This window comes from Pristiophorus japonicus, chromosome 17 (genome assembly GCF_044704955.1).
Source record: "Pristiophorus japonicus isolate sPriJap1 chromosome 17, sPriJap1.hap1, whole genome shotgun sequence".
In the NCBI taxonomy this organism is placed as follows: Eukaryota; Metazoa; Chordata; class Chondrichthyes; family Pristiophoridae; genus Pristiophorus; species Pristiophorus japonicus.
Window position 1 is genome coordinate 107,151,460 of NC_091993.1, and position 18,160 is coordinate 107,169,619.

The 18,160-nt window shown below is 44.5% G+C and overlaps 1 protein-coding gene across 2 annotated transcripts in view; it reads right to left on the minus strand.

The window, feature by feature from the left end:
• Positions 1-17,652, minus strand: part of LOC139227886 (P-selectin-like) — a 70,297-nt gene extending 52,645 nt beyond the window's left edge. The window contains exons 1-3 of one of the 2 annotated variants that reach the window (XM_070858998.1): positions 17,335-17,652; positions 9,863-10,063; positions 7,033-7,129 (exon numbers count right to left, since the gene is read on the minus strand). In XM_070858998.1, coding sequence (XP_070715099.1) covers positions 7,033-7,129; positions 9,863-10,063; positions 17,335-17,398 — 362 coding nt within the window. In that variant the 5' untranslated portion in view covers positions 17,399-17,652. Of the gene's footprint in view, positions 1-7,032; positions 7,130-9,862; positions 10,064-17,334 lie in introns of those variants that run through there. The other variant, XM_070858999.1, reaches the window with a different exon arrangement.
• Between the last annotated feature and the right edge of the window lie 508 nt (positions 17,653-18,160).

Consider the following 18,160-nt stretch of genomic DNA (forward strand, 5'->3'; position numbering starts at 1 on the left):
ACTGATGAAATGTCGGGTATGATTAGAGAGAGCCAACAGTTGTTCAAAAGAGGCAGATCAATTTACTGGGTTTCTGTGAAGATTTCACAGATCTGGGGCATAAGAGTGAGGCAGTAGATTTTATTTGCTTGGATTCTAGCAAGACTTTGACACTGTTCCATTTAACAGCGTAATTCATCATGCCTATATGATAGATAGCAGATAAATGCAAGGCTAAAAAGATAACCAACAAAGCATGGCAATGCAAGGAAGGTTGCAGAGTGGAAACCAGTTGCCAGTGCAGCCCCACAGTCTGCAATTGTTTATAATTTTTTTTAACTACTGAAAAAGAATATAATATTTTCCAAAGCAATCATGTCCATTTCATAACACCAAACCAAGTACCAATGATGCTAATCAATGCGCAATAACCCAAAGTTACCTGTATAGTCGAGATCAATGGCGAGGGAACGATGAATGGAATTCAACACAGACAAGTGTAAAGACATGAGATTAGGCACAAGAGTGAAAGCAACAACTTGTATTTATATAGCGCCTTTAACGTAGTGAAACATCCCAAGGCGCTTCACAGGAGTATTAGGGGATAAACAATTTGACGCATAAGTAGAAATTAGCGCAGGTGACCAAAAGTTTGGTCAAAGAGGTATGTTTTAAGGAGCGTCTTGAAGGAGGAAAGAGAGGTAAAGAGGCAGAGAGATTTAGGCAGGGAGTTCCAGAGCTTGGAGCCTAGGCAGCAGAAGGCATGGCTACCACTGGTTGAGTGATTATAATCAGGGATGCTCAAGAGGGCAGAATTAAGAGGAGCGCAGACATCTTGGAGGATAGTGGGGCTGGAGGAGATTACAGAGGTAGGGAGGGGTGAGGCCATGGTGGGATTTGAAAATAAGGATGAGAATTTTGAAATCGAGGCATTGCTTAACCGGAAGCCAATGTAGGTCAGCGAGCACAGGGGTGATGGGTGAGCGGGACTTGATGCGAGTTAAGACATAGGCAGCCGAGTTTTGGATCATCTCTAGTTTATGTAGGGTAGAATGTGGGAGGCCAACCAGAAATGCATTGGAAAAGACAAGACTAGAGGTAACAAAGGCATGGATGGGATTCAGCAGAGAATGAGCTGAGTCAAGGGCGGAGACGGGCAATGTTACGGAGGTGGAAATAAAACGGTCTTAGTTATTGCTGTGGATATGTGATTGAAAGCTCATTTCAGGGTCAAATATGACACCAAGGTTGCGAACAATCTGATTCAGCCTCAGACAGAAGTTGGGGAGAGGGATGGAATCAGTGGTTAGGGAACAGTTTGTGGCAGGGACCGAAAACAATGGCTTCGGTCTTCCCAATATTCAATTGGAGAAAATGTCTGCTCATCCAGAACTGGATGTCGGACAAGCAGTCTGACAATTTAGAGACCGTGGAGGGATCGAGGGAAGTGGTAGTGAAGTAGAGCTGGGTGTCATCAGCGTACATGTGGAAACTGACGCTGTGTTTCCGGTTGATGTCGCCGAGGGACAACATGTAGATGAGAAATAGAAGGGGGCCAAGGATAGATTGTTGCAGATTACATATTAAATGGTAAGGTACTTGAAGTAACGGAGCAGGAACGAGAGCCACATGGATTGTTAAAAATGTCAAATTTAGTGATCATAGGCAGTCAAGAAAGTAAAAAAAAGTGTTGCAATGTACAATAAAGGGTGTGAATTAAATGCCAATAGTGATGTTGAAATTGTAACCAGCCTTGGTGAGGTCACACCTGGAGAACTGCATTTATTTTTTGTCTCAGTATTATAGGAAAGATGTAGAATTATTGGAGGGGGTCGAAAGGAAAGTGATACGTCCTTACTACACAGTATAAATGCACACGAGGCCCATGCTTGAGAGAAGGTCAGTCTGTGACCTGTCCTTTATTCCTTAGCACTCAAGTGATGAAAGTGGGTGGAGCTTCCCCTTTTATACCTGAAGGTCCAGGTTAGGAGTGTCTCCCACCTAGTGGTCAGTGTTCTCACGATGTACAACTTAGGTCAGTTTATACATGGGTTACAATGCTGGTTGAATACATGACATCACCTCCCCCCCCAAAGTCTTATTGGGATCACAGGTTGAGTCTCTCTGGTGTTTTACGCTCCCTTGCAGAGTGCCTGAGTTGGGGCTTCGGTTGTTGGACGCTGGCCTGAGTGTCTGCTGTTTGCAGTGCCTCAGGCCTGTCCGGACTGCCCACAGTGACTGGGCTCCTCCCTTTGGTTCCGGTGTTCGGTCACCTGCGGTGGAGTGAACTCTATATCGTGTTCTTCCTCTGCTTCTTCTATGGGGTTGCTGAACCTCCTTTTTGTTTGATCCACATGTTTGCGGCAGATTTGTCCATTGGCAAGTTTAACTACCAGAATCCTATTTCCCTCTTTGGCAACCACAGTGCCTGCGAGCCATTTGGGCCCTGCAGCGTAGTTGAGGACAAAAACAGGATAATTTATATCAATACATCGCGCCCTCGCATTCCTGTCATGGTAGTGATATTGTGACTGGCGCCTGCTCTCGACAATTTCTTTCATGGTGGGGTGTATAAGGGATAATTGGGTTTTGAGCGTCCTTTTCATTAGTAGCTCTGCGGGTGGAACCCCTGTGAGCAAGTGTGGTCGGGATCTATAGGCCAACAGGAGGCGTGATAAGCGGGTTTGTAGGGAACCCCCTTGGAATCTGAGCATCCCCTGTTTGATTATCTGCACTGCTCGTTCTGCCTGGCCGTTTGAGGCCGGCTTGAGTGGTGCCGTTCTAACATGGTTAATTCCATTGCCTGCCATAAAGTCCTGGAATTCAGTGCTTGTGAAGCACGGGCCATTGTCGCTGACCAAGATGTCCGGTAGACCGTGGGCGGCGAACATTGCCCGTAGACTTTCTACCGTGGCAGAGGATGTGCTTGAATTTAAAATGTCACACTCGATCCATTTGGAGTAGGTGTCTACTACAACCAAAAACATTTTCCCCATGAAAGGACCTGCGTAGTCCACATGGATGCGTGACCAAGGCTTGGCGGGCCATGGCCAGGGGCTAAGGGGGGCTTCCCTGGGCGCATGGCCCAGCTGGGCACATGTGTTGCACCTGCGAACACAAAGTTCCAGATCTGCGTCTATCCCTGGCCACCAAACGTGTGACCTGGCAATTGCCTTCATCGTGACAATGCCCGGGTGCCCATTGTGGAGTTCTCTGATGAACACCTCTCTGCCCATCTGGGGCATCACTACGCGGTTTCCCCACAGTAGGCAATCGGCCTGAATCGAGAGTTCATCCTTACGCCTGTGAAATGGTTTAAATTTCTCAGGGCATGCACTGTACGTGGCTGCCCAGTCCCCATTCAGGACACATTTCTTGACTAGAGACAACAGCGGGTCTCTATTTGTCCAGACTTTAATCTGACGGGCTGTCACGGGTGAGCCTTCGCTTCCGAAAGCTTCAACAGCCATGACCATCTCAGCACCATGCTCGGTAGCCCCCTCAGTGGTGGCTAGTGGGAGCCTGCTGAGTGCATCGGCGCAGTTTTTGGTGCCCGGTCTGTGCCGAATTGTGTCGTCATAGGCAGCTAACGTGAGTGCCCACCTCTGTATGCGGGCCGATGCGTTTGCATTTATGGCCTTGTTGTCGGCCAAAAGGGATGTTAGGGGTTTGTGATCTGTCTCCAGCTCAAATTTCCTGCCAAACAGGTACTGGTGCATTTTCTTTACCGCATATACACATGCGAGCGCTTCCTTTTCTACCATCCCGTAGCCCCTTTCTGCCTGGGACAGACTCCTGGAGGCATAAGCTACCGGCTGTAACTGACCCTTGGCACTGACATGCTGCAACACACACCCGACACCATAGGACGACGCATCGCACGTTAACACAAGTTTCTTACATGGGTCATATAGCGTTAAAAGATTGTTGGAACATAATAAATTGCGTGCCCTATTAAAAGCCCTTTCCTGGCTGTCCCCCCAGACCCATTCGCGACCTTTGCGTAGGAGCACGTGTAGCGGCTCTAGCAGCGTGCTCAATTTGGGAAGAAAGTTATCAAAATAGTTCAGGAGCCCCAGGAACAAACGCAGCTCCGTCGTGTTACGGGATCTGGGTGCTCTCTGGATCGCTTCCGTCTTGGATGCAGTAGGACTGATCCCGTCTGCTGCTACCCTCATCCCCAGGAATTCTACCTCTGGAGCTAGGAAGACGCACTTCGCCTTTTTCAGTCGCAGACCTACCCGGTCCAGTCTGTGTAGCACCTCCTCCAGGTTGTGGAGGTGTTCTTCAGTATCGTAACCCGTAATGAGGATGTCGTCCTGAAAAATCACCGTCCCTGGAATCGACTTGAGGAGGCTTTCCATATTTCGTTGGAAGATCGCGGCGGCCGAGCAAATCCCGAACGGACATCTGTTGTACTCAAACAACCCCTTGTGTATCGTGATGGTGGTCAGCTTCTTCGACTCACTCGCCAGCTCCTGGGTCATGTAAGCTGAGGTCAGGTCCAATTTTGAAAAAAGTTTGCCACCGGATAGCGTCGCAAAGAGGTCCTCCGCTCTCGGTAGCGGGTACTGGTCTTGGAGTGACACCCGATTGATGGTGGCCTTGTAATCGCCACATATCCTGACCGACCCATCCGCCTTGAGCACCGGCACAATCAGGCTCACCCAGTCACTGAATTCGACTGCCGAGATGATGCCTTCCCTCAACAGGCGGTCCAATTCGCCTTCTATCTTTTCCCGCATCACGTACGGCACCACTCTGGCCTTGTGGTGTACTGGTCTGGTGTCCGGGTTTATGTGAATCACTACCTTGGCCCCCATGAAAGTGCCAATGCCGGGTTGAAATAATGAGTCAAATTTGTCCAGGACCTGTGAGCATGATACTCGCTCCAGAGAGGAAATTGCATTGACATCGCCTCATTTCCAGTTCATGACAGCAAGCCAACTCCTCCCCAGTAGTGCGGGACCGTCCCCTGGGACAATCCAGAGTGGCAACCTGTTCTCCGAATCTTTGTGGGTCACGACTACCGTGGCGCTGCCTAGCACCGGAATGATCTGCTTTGTGTAAGTCCGTAGCTGTGCGTCAATCGGCGATAATTTTGGCCTCCTGGCCTTGGATGCCCACAACTTTTCGAACTGTTTGATACCCATCAGGGACTGGCTGGCACCCGTGTCTAACTCCATTGATACTGGGATGCCATTGAGGAGCACTTTCATCATTATCGGTGGCGTCCTGGTGTATGAACTGTATACGTGCTCCACATGAATTCGCTGAACTTCAGCTTCCAGCGATTTCCCCCAGTGTCCATTTCTGCAATTTCTGCAGGTATTTTGCTCATCTCTGCAAACTCCGGCTGAATGTATGCCTCCACGCCTCCAGCATGAGTTGCGGTTTGAAACAAAAGGTCCCTTGCCAGTCGATCGTCCCTGACTGCCCCTGTTATTGTCCTTGAGTGCACCATTAACAGGTGTTGATGGCCCCATTATTGGCCGCATTGTCCCTTGCAATGGCGTGAATCGCTGTTCAGCTTGCCATTGTCTCTGTCGAACTCCCCCTCTGGGTTCGACTACATGTTGGGGCATGCCTGACTGCCCTTGTCTGCCTGGAGAACTGTGTGCTGCTTTAACAATGTTGAATCTCTGTCCCAATCATTACTTAACACAGTACCTCTCGTCTGTTCTGCTAGTGGCCATGCACGCGTGGTTTAAATCCCAGTTTCTTGTCGCCATTGATACGTCCTTACTACACAGTATAAATGCACACGAGGCCCATGCTTGAGAGGTCAGTCTGTGACCTGTCCTTTATTCCTTAGCACTCAAGTGATGAAGGTGGGTGGAGCTTCCCCTTTTATACCTGAAGGTCCAGGTTAGGAGTGTCTCCCACCTAGTGGTCAGTGTTCTCACGGTGTACAACTTAGGTCAGTTTATACATGGGTTACAATGTTGGCTGAATACATGACAGAAAGCATTGAAACTGATCCAGTAACTTAAGAGGCCCAGCTGTGAAGAAACTGTTCACTCAAGAACTTCACTCCCTGGAGAAGGGGTGGGGAGTGAGGGGGGGAGGAATGGGGTGGGTGGGTGAATTTGAGTGGCCTTTAAGATTGATAATTGAATAAAGCAAAGTTCTGTCCAGCACAGTATATATTCCTGGAGATCTGATCACATCCGATTCGAACACATGGCACTATTCATGTGATGCTTAATCACATGACATGTGATCACCTGACATTTGCCCACAGTTTGCATACTTATTGTATTTACCTTAGTTGAGTTTCTAAGTATCACCAAGCCAAACACCGAATGTACCGAGATGAATAACAATTTATAAATCAAAGAAAGAACACAAATGAATAGAAAGATATAAGGATAAGTACTATTTAAATAAAAATTACTGTGATGTTTCTGCAGTATCAACCGCAATGAGAAACACCAAGTAAATTCCACTGGTTCAACAAGATCACTGATATAAGAAACTAACTAAAGCTTTTGTACAATTTTATGAATTTTACAATACACAACAAGTTATTATAATAATATAACCAAACTTAGATATATACTTGAAGTGCCATAACCTACAGGGCTATGGACCAAGAGGTAGAAAGTGGGATTAGGCTGGATAGCTCTTTCTCGGCCAGCACAGACACGATGGGTCGAATGGCCTCCTTCCGTGCCATAAATTTCTATGATTCTGTGATTCAAACCTAATTCAACACTCGGACTCCCGCACCCCACCGCTGAAACCCAGCTTTCGGGAGGTGAGGCCCTCATAATTTCTTAGTAAGAGAGTTTAAAAGTTACGCAACAGATTACCAGCAGGAAGGGTGGAACAGGTTTTGGAAAAGGACACGGTGAATTTGAAATAGGACAAGGGTAGTCTAAGGCTATTAGTTCAAGAATCACTGTAAGGAAACGGATAAGTGTTTGGAGAGGTAGACTGGATGGACAAATGGTGTTCTGCTGCCTAAAATATTATCAGGAAACTAAACAGCATTACCTTTCACCTAAATCAGTTTAGCCTCATTCAACAATTGGTACACAGAATACTCACCCTGTGTTACAATGAAAAGTAGCTTTACCTCCAAAAGTAGTATTTGGTGCCTCAGAATATCCATTCAATATCTCTCCTGGATTACCACAGTCCCTCGCTACACAGAAAAAAAATCGGAATCACAAAACACCAAGATCTCCAACAGGTTTTTTAAAAATAATAACTCACTGAATTTATTGTTACGATGAAAATCTACAATAACATTTTCCAAGACCAGGTTTCCCCAATTCTGGAATTTAGGACTAGATGTTCCACCTATTCACAATTTAAGTTTTGTCAAGACAAATTCACTCCAACTGTGTAATACTGTACAGAACTCGGCATTCAATCTCCCTATTCATGTTCGAAAGCAATCATGCAATCCCTAAACACAATGGTAAAGATCTAGTTATGTTGCTCCTTTAAGCTCGAGTATTTTCTGACAGACAGATAAGGTACAGAAGGTCAGCAAACATTTCATCAGATTTTATGCATCGTGGCAACAGGTAATGAAAGGAAGCTGGTGTTTTAATTAAGCATTTCAATAAACAATGGGACTGCAACCGCTGCCCCCCCAGACAACAAACCTACTTCAACTTTCTTGGGGGGGGGGGGGGGGGGGGGGGGAAGAGAGCTGAATCTAATATTTAGGGGCAGAAATTTGGTACTGCACCTGAACAATTAACCCAGTTTGAGAAATGACAATTAAGGCTCCTTCTCATTTGGCTTATCTTAATCAACAAATGAACACAACAGATTCCAGTACACCTGTATGGCTACATTAACACTAGTGACCCAGTGGGATACATGACAGACACAGATCTGGTTGGATTTTAAAAAATAAAGAAGGGGTGCAGAGAAGAGAAATTGTCACACACCTTTGGCAAAGAGCAAGTGAAATGCCTTGGTTTTGTATATAGACTTTTCAATGGAGAGACTGTGCTTCAAGGAGTTTTAGGAGTATTAAGAAACAGACACCTTTGATATAACAGCTATTTACAGTTTTGGCCTCATTACAACAAAGTGGCAAGACATGACCTCCATAATTAAAGAACACATAAACTAGTATTTACATAACATCTTATCATTACAAAATATTTACAACAGAGAAACAGGCCATTTCAGTTCAATAGGCCCACGCTAATGTCTATGATGCACACAAGTCTCCTCCCACCCCTCTTCATCTAATCCCATCAACATATCCTTCCATTCCTTTCTCCCTCGTGTGCTTATCGAGCTTCTTCTTAAATGAATGTATGCTATTTGCCTCAACTACTCCTTGTTGTAGCGAGTTTCACATTCTAACCATTCTCTGGGTAAAGAAGTTTCTCCTGAATTCCCCATTTGGATTTATTAGTTGCTCTCTTATATTTATGATCCTTAGTACTGGTCTCGCCCGCATGGAAACATCCTCCATATCTACCCTAAGAAACAATTTCATAATCTTGAAGATCTCAATCAGGTCACCCCTCAATCTTCTCTTTTCTAAAGAAAAGAGCCCGAGCCTGTTCAAACTTTCTTAATCGGTAGAACTTCTCAGTTCTGGTATTATTCTAGTTAATCTTGTTTGCACCTTCTCCAGTGCCTCTATATACTTTTTATAATATGGAGACCAGGACTGTTCACAATACTCCAAGTGTGGTCTACCCAAGGTTCCATACAAATTTCTCATAACTTCTCTACTCTCATTCTATTCCTCTAGAAATGAACCCCAGTACTTTGTTTGCCTTTTATTTTTAAATTAGTGATTTGTGTATCTGTACCCTTAAATCCCTCTGTTCCTCTACCCCCATTTTGTAGCCAGCTTGCTATCCATTCTGCTATGTGCCCACCCGACTCCACATGTTCTGACCTTAGTCTCGAGTCTACTATGCAGTACCTTATCAAAGGCTTTTTGGAAATCCAAATATATTACGTCTACTACATTACCCTCATTTCCCCTTTGTTACTTCTTCAAAGAATTCAATAAGCTTGGTCAAGCATGACCTTCCCTTTTTGAATCTGTGCTGACTACTGTTATATTTTCAGTTTCTGGGTGTTTTCTATTGCATCTTTGATTAAGGATTCCATTATCTTTCCTATCACTGACATTAAGTTATTTGGCCTTTAGTTCCCTGGGCTATCTCCTTTTATATATATATATATATAATATATATGATCACATTAGCTGTCTGCCAGTCCTAATAAATTTTTATTTATATGTAATATTGTCTCTGCTATCTCTTCCCTAACTTATTTTAATATTCACTGATGAAATCTATCCAAACCAGGGGTTTTATCCTCTCTAAGTTTGATTAGTTTATCAATTATCTCCCCCATCGATCTTAAATGTCTTTGATATTCTTTTTGAACTCTTCTTCCATTGTCACGTCCACCAGTTTCTCTGGTAAATACCGAGGCAAAACAATTGCTTAATATTTCTGCCATTTTGTTGTCATTACCTACAAGTTTATTGTATGTATCCTTTAGTGGCCCTATCCCTATCCTGATTTTTCTTTCACTATTTGTGTGTCCGTACAATACTTTTTTATTTATTTTTATATTCCTTGATCATTTAATTTCATAGTTTCGCGTTGAATTCCTAATTTTTTTTGATTTCTTTACTAAGATTTTTATATTCTCTTTTGTCTGCTCCTTTGTTATCTATGTACTTAGTGTATGCCTTTTTCTTTAGTTTCATTTCTTCCCTTATTTCTTTGTTGATCCATGACATTCTAAAACACTTCATAACTAAGTAGTGGAGAGTTACTTTCACTCATAAAACTACTTCCTTCAGCAGGAATCCCTTCCTATGTGAAAAAATAGGTAAGGAGAAAGAAAAGAGGATGGAATAAAATCACTCTTTACTTACGTTCACAAATGGCCCCTAATGGTGTCCAAGTTGAATCTTCCTTGCAGGTAACAGATCGTGAACCATTTAAAATCCCTTCCTTGAATACGTAACCCAAATAACAACTGTAAGTAATCTTGGTGCCCACATCAAACAAGGTCTCGGAAGTAAATTCATTACTTGGGGAGCCATTTTCCAACTGTGGAGGTCTGGTACAGTTACCTTAAAATAAAAAACACTTTTAAGTTTATTGTTTCAACAATATCCCTTCCAGGTACCTCAGAGATAAATCCCTTAAGTTCAAGGTCTGTACTTCTAAACAGACATCTTTCTTTCCATCTAACTTTAGGCCTTTTAACATCACTTTGATTTCCTGAGGCACTGGTACTTTTTTTTTCTTGCCCTTCTTTATATTAGCAAATTTACTCCATCAAAGATAGTCCTAATTTTTGTTTCTTTATAGTTTGTCTAAAACTAATGTAAATATGTTTTTTTTTGAAGTGTGAAGCATGAATTTGGGGATAGCTCGTGTTCAGCACATTCTACAGTGCCTAACCACAGAAGGCAGTGACGTAAACATTTAAAATAATGGCATTGAAATAGCCAAGGGAGGAAAAATTGCATGACTGTGTTAAGTATTTGACAGCTAATATTGTAAATGGTAACTTCTAGACTGCAGGGTCACTTATATATAGCCAAGCAAAAAGGAGATCCGCGGCAGCCCAGCCCAGCAGTTACAAAGAACAGGAACAGGAGCAGTTTAAAAAGGGACCTGGGGTAATAAATAATGAATAGTCAACATGGATTTCAAAAGGGAAAGTCTTGCTTGACCAACCGGCACGGGCTCGACGGGTCAAATGGCTTCCTTCTGTGCTGTGATCATTCTATGATTGTTATCTATTCAAAGAATTCAGAGTAAACAAGGGTGATGTAGTAGATGTAATATATTCAGAGTTCCAAAGTACAAGCAAGGGGAGGGGAAGATATGTTTGGTGGCAGGATAACGCTGGAGGTGGCGGAAAATGATCTGTTGAATGTGAAGTTGGTGGAATGGAAGGTGAGGACAAGGGGAACCCTTATCGTAGTTCTGGGAGCGAGGGGAACGGGAGAGAGCAGAAGTACGGGAAATGAAACGGACATAGTCAAGGGCCTTGTCAACCATGGTGGAGGAGGAACCTCGGTTGAGGAAAAAGGAAGACACATCAGAAGCACTGGTGTGGAAGGTGGCATCATCGGAACAGATGAACTAAGACAGAAACTCCTTCCAGGTGAAGCAGCGATTTATTTGTACTTTTTTCAATTTAGTATACTGTATTCGCTGCTTATGATGCGGTCTCCTCTACATTGGAGACACCAAATGCAGATTAAGGGACCGCTTTGCGCAACACCTCCATTCAGTCTGTAAATGTGACCCTGAGCTTCCGGTCGCTTGTCTTTTTAGTTCTCCGGACCACTCCCACTTGGACCTCTCTGTCCTCAGCCTCCTACACTGAAGCTCCAATGAAGCTCGACATAAGCTCAAGGAACAGCACCTCATCTTTCCATTTGGCACTTTATAGCCTTCCGGACTCAAAATTGAGTTTTTTAAAAATTCGTTCCGGCACGTGGGCGTCATTGGCAATGCCAGCATTTATTGCCAATCCCAAATTGCCCTCGAGAAGGTACTGGCGAGCCGCCATCTTGAACCACTGCAGTCCTAGTGGTGAAGGTGTTCCCTGCTGTTAGGGAGGGAGTTCCATGATTTTGACCCAACGATGATGAAGGAACGGCAATATATTTCCAAGTCAGGATGATGTGTAACTTGGAGAGGAACTTGCAGGTGATGGTGCTCCTATGCACCTACTGCCAGTTAAGTTTCTGGTCAATGGTGACCCCCAGGATGTTGATGGTGGGGGATTTCAGTGATGGTAATGCCGTTGAATATCAAGGGGAGATGGTTAGAGTCTCGCTTGATGGAGATGGTCATTGCCTGGCACTTTCGTGCCGTGAATGTTAATTGCTACTTATCAGCCCAAGCCTGAATGTCGTACACATCTTGCTGCATGCGGGCATAGACTGATTCATTTTCTGAGGAGATGCAAATGGAAAACTGTGCAATCATCAGTGAACATCCTAACTTCTGATCTTATGATGGAGGGAAGGTCATTGATGAAGCAGCTGAAGACAGTTGGGCCTAAGTCACTGTCCTGAGGAACTCCTGCTGCGATGTCCTGGGGCTGGGATAATTGACCTCCAACAATCACAAGCACCTTCCTATGTGCTAGGTATGACTCCAGCCAGTGGAGAGTTTTCCCCTTGATTCCCATTGACTTCAATTTTGCAATAACTCCTTGAAGCCACACTCGGTCAAATGCTGCCTTGATGTTAAGGGCAGTCACTCTCACCACATCTCTGGAATTCAGCTCTTTTGTCCATGTTTGGACCAAGGCTGTAATGAGCTCTGGAGCCGAGTGGTGCTGGCGGAACCCAAACTGAGCATCGGTGAGCAGGTTATTGGTAAGTGCCACTTGATGGCACTGTGGACGACATCTCCGTCACTTTGCTGATGATTGAGAGTAGACCGATGGGGCGGTAATTGGCTAGATTGGGTTTGTCCTGCTTTTTGTGGACAGGACATACCTGGGCAGAGTTCGATATTGTCGGGTAAATGCCTGTGTTGTAGCTGTACTGGAACAGCTTGGCTAGAGGCACGGCTAGTTCTGGGGCACAAGTCTCCAACACGACAGCCGGGATGTTGTCGGGGCCCACAACCTTTGCTGTATCCAGTGCGTTCAGCTGCTTCTTGCTATCACGTGAAGTTCAACAATTTCAGATCAATATCTCTGCCCCCATTTTTTGGATAGCAGCTGTTGCTGATGATTCTGATATTCCCAGTTACACCTCCTCTTGTCTCATCCTTTGTTTCTTTACTTATTCCATTACCATCTCCTTTTGCCTTACACCATCATTCATTGTCATTTAATCTCTCCTGCCTTCCACCCTATCACAGACCTCGCCTTTCTCTGCCTCTGCCCTTGCTTAAAACCCATTATATCTCGAACGTCCAGTTGTGACGAAAGGTCATCAACCTGAAACGTTAACTCTTTTGCTCTCTCTACTGATGCTGCCTGACCTGCTGAGTGTTCCCAGCATTTTCTGGGTTTTTTATAAAAATACTAAATTCTGATCATATTATTTAGTTAGACTTGTTCTTACACGTTGACGTTTTTTTTAAAATGTTGCCGACAATGTTGCTGGAAGTACGAGCTGGTAACAGCACAGCGAGGGCAATAGGGAATCTGGAACCTCGGTGAACAACAGACATGGGGAGGTTAAGCGCGAGATGCTGTTTTCACGAAGACAGTGGGAAATCACAGTGTATCTTTTCCTCGCTAGAAGTTGCTGGTCGATTTGCGCTTTAATAACGGTTTGTGTCGTTCCCATACCGTTACTTTTTCTGCAAAATCTGGCCCATGGTGTATTATTTTATGAATGTAGGTCAATTACAGCTTCAAGTGAAAAAGGACATCCTACAGAGGAGAACCACAGACAATGCTGTCCTTTTAAGATCTTTGCTACATTTGTTTCTGGTGTTCTTGATGTGTATGCTGTATTCTCAGAACTTGACCAGCAGAGGTAGCAGCGGAGGCAGTAATATTTGAGTACCAAATGGAGGACACACATAAACTAATGGCTGCAAGAGGCATCAAGTCTGCAAGGAAATGTTGGGGTAGGTCAATCATGATTGGGCAGACCAAGAATTCTGCAAAGAATCTGACCCTCTTTCAAAGAATATGGAAGGTCGTATGTAGTCAGCTCAGACAAGAGTACAAAAGCCTAATGCTGAAACATGAAAATACATTTCTGAGGACCTAAATGTGCAGAAAGTAAAAGCAAGACCTGGAAAGAAAAGCAACAAGGAGGATCCCTGGACAAAGGTCATTAAAGTACGAAGATAAATTTGATGCCATGACTCTGTACTCACTTGAGAGATGTGAGCTTAGGTTCCGACATGGCTATTGAAAACATGGGGCATCATGCAAGTATACAGTGTGTTTGAGGTGAAGGGTGAAACTAGGAAGGGGGTTGAGGTTAGTTATCCAAAAGTTTTACTTTTCTCAGCAGGTAATAGGCCTGCAGAACAAGATGTAGAAGCAGTGGATTCAGATTCCTCATTGTCTTTCAAGGAAGCGTTAGATGGATTCCTGGAAGATGAGATGATCATGATATATGGAAGAGTAAATTATTTCTGGATAACACTAGTGGAACCTCCTGGGGCAGGCCTGATCACCTACAAGAATGAACACATATTTATATAGCTCTTTTCACCTCCTCAAAACAACCCAAAGCATTAAGTTACAGCCAATAAATTATTTTGAAGTGTAGTCACTTTTGGTAATGTAAACAAATGCAGCAGTTAGTTTGCGCAAAGCAAGGTCTTACAAACCACATTGAGATAAATGCCCAGTTAACCAGTTTTCGTGGTGTTGGTCAAGTAATAAAATTGATCAGGACACTGGGAAAAATCCCCTGCTCTTCCACGGCTAGTGCCATGCAGTCTTTTATCCTCAACTGAACAGACAGATAGTGCCTCAGTTCAATGTCTCCCAAAAGTCCAGCAATTCCTCTGTACTGCACTGAAATGTCAGGCTTGATATGTGATCAAGTCCTGGAATGGGGCCCTGACTCAGATTTGAGTGCTACCAACTGAGCCAAGCTGACACTATAAGGGGCTGGAAGTCTCTTGTTTTTAAATCTTATCACAGGAGTCGAGGGGAGGAAAAAATATTTGGGGATGCAATCAGCTGAAGGATAATGGCAGCAATGAATGGGCCTAATGGCATTTTTTTAATCCTGGATACATGAATAAAAACATCCCCATCATTCCTGTCCTCATCAAGCTCTAATGGCTCCTTGTATTCCAGAGCAACAACTTTAAGATTGTCATCCTCATGTTGAAATCCTTCCTCGACTTTTTCCCCTCTCTACCTCCATGATCTCCCCCAACTCTCATGTCTCTGCATACACCCTCAGACGTTGGCCTATTGCTCAGTTCCAATTCCTTCCACTTTGCCCTCATCCTCTGGAATTGTTTCGCTCAACATCTCTGCCTAGTTATCTCTTACTCCCACCTTCAAAAACTTCTGTTGGACCCTTGACTATGTTTTTCTTCGCTCCTGATCCTATCACTTTTCCTGTTTTCTGCTTGGTGTCGACTCATATCACCATCCTTAAAGTATTAAATGTCTCTATTTATATTTTGACCATTACAGAAATCTAAGTCATTGGCTCAGGTTTTGCAGTAGAAGTAACGATGAAGCTATCAAGACACAGACCTGGGACCTGTGTGAATAGGGTAAGCTTCACCAATCAGATTGAAGAATTCTTACTGAGGGTCACAGAGTCTAAACCAGGAAGTGCAAGTTAGAATATTTAATTCAATGTAAAATTAGGTACAGAAAGCAAATGAAGGGAAGGGAAGAAAGATGGGATTGAGAGAGCTAGATAAATGACAAAAAGAAAGCAAAAACATTTTTATTGATTTTCTTTTCTAATCTCCAACAAGAATTAAAATCTGAAGGAATGAGAACCCCCAATTTTAAAAGTAAAATTTCAGTGCCAGAGAGATTATTTGGCACTTAAATGGACAACCCCAACCTTTTTCTGGCGTGTTTAGTGGGTACGTAGCACAGCTTCACACCCTTCATGTATGTGAATGACAAGTCTCTCAGCGAGGTACAGGTATAGCGAACTGGAGAAGCAGGGCAACTCTGACAGCAACTTCCTGATTTCCACGTTTAACTGAGTATGTGCAGATGTTGAAAGTTGCTGTTTTGACTCTTTAACAAGTGCAAAAGCTCACAGAAAGTCTATGGGTAAGTGTAAGTGTAATGAACGGTGAGCACCGCTCGTTCGCTCTCTGCTGATCGCAAAATCCGGGCCTTAGAACCCTAGAGTGCTAAAGTAGACAGATCAAAACGATAATGTAATTCTTACTGAGAACATGCAAGGTACTGCAGGTAACACCTAGCAAAAGGCCTTCGCAATATTGGCCAGAAGACTGTCAAAGTACCATTAGGAGGGGATCTAACTTTCCTGGGCAGCACTCAGCCAATTCAGGAACATAACATTTACTGCTTAATTTTATAATCTGTTTAGCAGAAGATTCTACTTCCAGAGGAAACAAATTGCTTAGATCAAAAGCAAGCCTCTGCACAGCTTCAAGTTATCCAAATGCCACAAAAGATAAGCCCAAGATGGTCCATCTAGCTCAACCTTACATGGAATCCTACAATGCCACCATCACAGCATATGGAATGACTCAGGTTTTACTGCCACAACCCTACCTCAATGCCCATTTCTTAGTCTGGCAGCTCCTGACTGAGCACCCCTCAAAGTCCATCCATCACCAACCTGTCACCATCCCCCCAATCTCCTCCACTCCAATGCTCAAGACCCATATCCCCAATAGTCTTCTGCTTCAAGGGCTGTATGGCTCTGCTTTATTACAAGAGGATTTGAGTATAAGAGTAAAGACGTCTTACTGCAATTATATCGGGCCCAGGTGAGACCACACCTGGAGTATTGTGTACAGTTTAGGTCTCCTTACCTAAGGAAGGATATACTTGCCATAGAGGGAGTACAACAAAGGTTAACCAGATTGATTCCTGGGATGAGGGGATTGTCCTATGAGGCAAGATTGAGTAGAATAGGCCTAGAAGAATGAGAAGTGCTCTCATTGAAACATACAAAATTCTTAACAGGACATGACAGAGATGCAGGGAGGATGTTTCCCCTGGCTGGGGAGTATAGAACCAGGGGTCACAATCTCAGAATAAGGGATCGGCTATTTTGGACAGAGATGAGGAGAAATTTCTTCACTGAGGGTGGTGAATCTTTGTAATTCAATAGCCCAGAGGGCTGTGGAGGCTCAGTCATTGAGTACATTCAAGACAGAGATCGATAGATTTTTAGATATTAAGGGAATCAAGGGATATGAGAACAGTGGAGGAAAGTGGAGTTGAGATAGAAGATCAGCCACGATCTCACTGAATGGCGTTGCTGGTGCGAGGGGCCGAATGGCCTACTCCTGCTCCTAACTCAGATGTTCTTGTGTGAGTGATCCGACCCACAGTGCTGGGCGAGTCTTTGGCTGAGTGGCAGCATTTCCACCTGTGAGTTAGAAGGTGCGGGGATCGACAGTCCAGCTAAGTGCAGATCACAGCTCTGAATTCTGGAGTGACATTCAGCAGGCTGCCACTCATGCCCGGTGGGTGTGAGTGTTTGTGTCCAATCTAAATGCAAGTTGCTGTTAGATCGATCCCTCTTCACAATTAACTCTTGCAAACAGCGCCCAGAATAAACTTTTTTGTTTGTTTGTTTTAAAAAGTGTCATTGAAGTCCCGGCCCATTCGCCTCCCTCCCTTCCAGGCTGGAGTTCACTTCTGCTGGCAAATCTCTTCGAGCTTAAAAACACGCCTGAAGCAGCAATAAAGAGCAGGAGCGCCGCTCACCCGTGCCCCGGGCCACCGCGGCCGTGCAGATGACCATTAGAGCCAGGATCAGTCTCTCCGCCATTTCCCAATTCTTTCCACCTTTAATTTTCGGGGAGATTGTGTTTGTTTCCCTTCTCCAGCGGGCCCAGAAATTTGAAGAAAACTCTAGAATGTTCCCCTGCCGAGAAGCGTTGGACTTCAATGGGGGGGGGGGGGGGGTTATTTGTTTTCTTTTCCTCCTCTCCGCCCCACAAGCCGCCAAGCTCCGGCCTCCGTGAACTTGCTGCTGTTCGGACGCCCAGCCTCAGCTTTCCGTTAACTGACTGATCCTGCCGCAAGCCCCGCCCACTCCGCCCCGCCTCCACGCATGCGCATCCCGAGAACCCCGCTCCCTCGAACTCAGCAAGGGCTCCCCCTATGGGTCAACTGCGCCCACTGTACCGGTCCCAACATTTCTGAAGGCAATCTTTGCAAACAGAAAAAATTTGGCTGAAACGTTAACTCTTGTTTTCTCTCCATAGCTGCTGCCTGACCTGCTTTTCTGTTTATATTTCAGATTTTTTGAGGATGTAACTAGTAGAGTGGACAAGGGAGAACCAGTGGATGTGGTGTATTTGGACTTTCAAAAGGCTTTTGACAAGGTCCCACACAAGAGATCGGTGTGCAGAATTAAAGCACATGGTATTGGCGGTAATGTATTGACGTGGATAGAGAATTGGTTGGCAGACAGGAAGCAGAGAGTCGGGATGAACGGGTCCTTTTCAGAGTGGCGGGCAGTGACTAGTGGGGTGCCGCAAGGCTCAATGCTGGGACTCCAGCTATTTACAATATACATCAATGATTT